This window comes from Cibotium barometz, chromosome 29 (genome assembly GCF_041138505.1).
Source record: "Cibotium barometz isolate CiBa-2024 chromosome 29, ASM4113850v1, whole genome shotgun sequence".
NCBI classification, from domain to species: Eukaryota; Viridiplantae; Streptophyta; class Polypodiopsida; order Cyatheales; family Cibotiaceae; genus Cibotium; species Cibotium barometz.
The window spans coordinates 52,559,054-52,562,265 of NC_141074.1; the positions used below are offsets into that span (position 1 = coordinate 52,559,054).

Below are 3,212 nucleotides of genomic sequence, written 5' to 3' on the forward strand. Positions count from 1 at the left end.
TTCCGGTCAAAGTTAAAAGCATTAAAGGTAAGCTTGCCTTTCATAGCCATTGTAAATAAGAGATGTCAAAATTGCCCTTTGCTCTCGCATATTTTGCTTGGATCACATGAAAACAAGGCACAAACCCCCTACGTATTTATACAGGCTCATAGGATTGCATCTAGATACCCCTGTCGCGCAGCTTGATGGTATAGAACCCGAGCCCTTTGCAATGGGACCCAACCGTTCTATCAACTCGCCTACTGTGTTGTGAGCCGATATATATATATATATATATATATATCTTCCCGGAGACACATGATTGCATCTAGATACATATTTGCTAGAGAAAGTACCATGACCCAATGCATATTTAGATAGGTCCATTGGATTTCACGAAGTTACATGTTTGTCAGAGAAAGTAAATCGTGTAGTGCCAAAGGTTAGAGAAAGTGATCTGAATACTTCATTTTTGTGTATGATAGCAAGAACAACTTTGCGGGATAGTAGATGACCCCACAAAGATTTATGCTTTTGGCCTTCGCCTCAACGATAAATAACTTCATGGGTGACGTGTGTTGGCAAACGTTTTGTGAACCTAATTAATTTACTCGTAAGGTTTCACATAACTTGAAAGGAGAAGGCAAATAATAATACACTCGTCATGCCATTATTATTATATATATTACTGTAAGCATTCTCTTAATTTCGTAATTTACACTATGTCAAAGTGTACACTAGTCATGCCATTATTACTGTGGGCCCCACTAGGAGGCAAACCTATCCAGGACATGGAGTTTCTGTGGTTGTATGGCGTAGAGGGTCGTAGACAGCGATGTAAGGGAGGAGGACAGAGCCAATCCAAAGGCGTCCGTCCGGCTGCTCGTCAACTTCGCTGGCGTACTTCACAACGCGCCCGCCTGCATCCTCCAGCACCGCCAACAGTTGGCCTCCTTCACTATACTTGGCGAGGATGCCGTGCGGGCTCCCGCCATTGAAGAGACGGTACACGTGCTTAAAGGGGATAGGCAGCTGCAAAAATGCGCGCCTCAGCCACGGCAAGGAACCCGATATTCGAGTGGGCCAGTTCCTACGGCAATGCATTGCCACCCAGAACTCCCCGTGTGAATTCCTCCTTACGTTGTCCGGGTACCCCGGCAGCACGGCCAGAACCTCTGTCAGCCCGGCTTTGGGCCCCTTCAGCCAGTGCCGTAGCAACCTTCGTACAAAAAAATTTAAATTACCACAACCATAGGTTAGCCAGTTGAAGAACGTTAGCCATCAACTAATTAATCGATTTCTTTTTCACTCATCTGTGAGCCCCTATTTCTAAGGTTTAGAACGTTAGGTGGGCTTGACAACTAGGTTGATTTTTGGTGTTTTACCTGCCTGGCACAGATTCAGCAACTACCAAAAACGTCTCGTCGCCGCTCAGCGCCACTCCATTGGGGAATTGCAGCCCCTTCAACAGCACACTGGTCTTCCCTGTGCTGGCGTCGTACTTCAACACTCTACCAGAGTCGTCTCCTGATAACACCAGCAAGAAGAAATTCCTACGCGTGCAGATCGTTCACTTAAGGTTAATTGAACCTAAGGTTTGTATTAGCCATTGAAGATTGAACCAAGGATTATCGAAACGTGAAGTGACTAGTTTTTGGGGATTTACCTTCTCTGGTACTTGGAGCTGCTGTCGGTGAAGTATACAGTCCCATCTGAGGCTAAGTCGAGGTCATTGGCGAACCTCACAGGCAGCCCATCTGCCTCACTTGCAAGGCGCTTGGCCAGCCCCCCCTCAGGCCCAACAGAAAGCAATCCAAAATAGGCATCTGCTATGTACAAATCCCCACTTCCGGCGTGGAATCGCAAGCCCAAGGGCCTCCCACAAACGTGCTCCGTTTGGATGATTTGCGGCAAAACCTTACCGGCCTCAGTACAAGCATTAGACCTGAAACCCAAAAATTAAAAGGATATGTCCAATTATATTGATCCCCATAAGCTAATGCTGAAGCCGCTCAAGCATATTAAGGTTAATTATTATCACCTGTTAGGCGACGTGTAGGCGAACTCCTTCCAACCGCCGCCGCCCTCTTCCCATTTCATAATGCGGCCGTCGGCCACACCTGTGTAGGGGCCTTGTCCGGCGGGGTCGAGGGCTAGACTTTCAGGACCCAAGAGGCCATCGACGGACCATTTGCTTGCAAGCCCGAGCTTGCTCTGGGGATCTCGCGGGAGGCCCCGGACAAGCGAGAGGGGAGGCTGCTCTACGTATTTGGCCTCAAAATTGGGGAGGTTGCCCAATATGCTCAAGCTGAAGGGGTCCCAAGACACAATGACTGCAACACACAGGACCAAAATCAGAGAGACACAGCCTGCCTTGGACATGCCGGAGCAACCACGAGCTGCCATAGCCATTACATGCCCAGAGTAGGCACGGGAGGCAGCAATTATTTATTTTGTTACCCCACCGTGTCACATACGTCGGGGTATGGCGTCTCCTCCCATGCATGGATATGATAGATGACATGCATGCTTCACGCCTCATCCATCCCATTGATGCACGACGCATTCCCACTCCACTCCTCCGTTTATATTGTACTCTTTGAATCACCTATTTTCCACATGCAATCAATCTAATGAGAGTTTATATTACATCATATGGCTTGAAGTTTTGCAACCCTTGCCCTTTTACCTTGGACTTCAAGAATGACGGCTGCAAGAAGGCGAATGGAATCCATCACTAAACAGAGTGGTTTGAAAGTTGAAACCCAATTTTCAAAGGTGGGTTTCTTCAGATGGACCTTGGAGCCCACTCAAGCCTAAAGATTTCAACACTCTGCCAAACTTCCCTGGAAAATGGATGTGTGAGAATAGCATCAAATATTCATTAGCAATTTAGCTCTGAGTTAAAAAAGATTTCATGACGTGGTCCCATAGTGGAACGATTTGAAATGCATACCACTTTTAATGTCCGGTCTGACTCACTAAAGTAGGCTAGGTTTTCCTCTCTCTCTCTCTCTCTCTCTCTCTCTCTCTCTCTCACACACACACACACACACGTTGTGCATGCACATGTGTGAAGCAACATTTGATTATTTTTTTCTATTTATGTAATGGTCTATTGAAAAAATTTCTCCAATCCATTAAAAATACAAGGAGAATAAACATTGCAACCGAAGTTTCTCAAAGTTATAAAACTTTGAAATGCAAGACCATGCGAACATCTTGCCAAGCAT

At 46.3% G+C, this 3,212-nt stretch overlaps 1 protein-coding gene across 1 annotated transcript; it reads right to left on the bottom strand.

Annotated features, from left to right (window-relative positions):
- Positions 1-644: 644 nt before the first annotated feature.
- LOC147622351 (protein STRICTOSIDINE SYNTHASE-LIKE 3-like) lies at positions 645-2,447 on the bottom strand. Its single transcript, XM_086823455.1, has 4 exons — positions 2,021-2,447; positions 1,646-1,924; positions 1,365-1,532; positions 645-1,198 (listed from the first exon to the last, which is right to left on the bottom strand). Exons 1-4 carry the CDS (start codon positions 2,389-2,391, stop codon positions 760-762), a joined length of 1,257 nt encoding a protein of 418 aa, XP_086679581.1. The 5' UTR covers positions 2,392-2,447; the 3' UTR covers positions 645-759.
- Between the last annotated feature and the right edge of the window lie 765 nt (positions 2,448-3,212).

Coding starts and splice junctions, on each gene's coding strand:
- LOC147622351 (XM_086823455.1), bottom strand. CDS start 2,391: ATGGCTATGGCAGCTCGTGGTTGCTCCGGCATGTCCAAGGCAGGCTGT. Junction 1,533..1,645: donor AGCTCCAAGTACCAGAGAAG/GTAAATCCCCAA, acceptor CTGCACGCGTAG/GAATTTCTTCTTGCTGGTGT. Junction 1,199..1,364: donor GCTGAATCTGTGCCAGGCAG/GTAAAACACCAA, acceptor TTTTGTACGAAG/GTTGCTACGGCACTGGCTGA.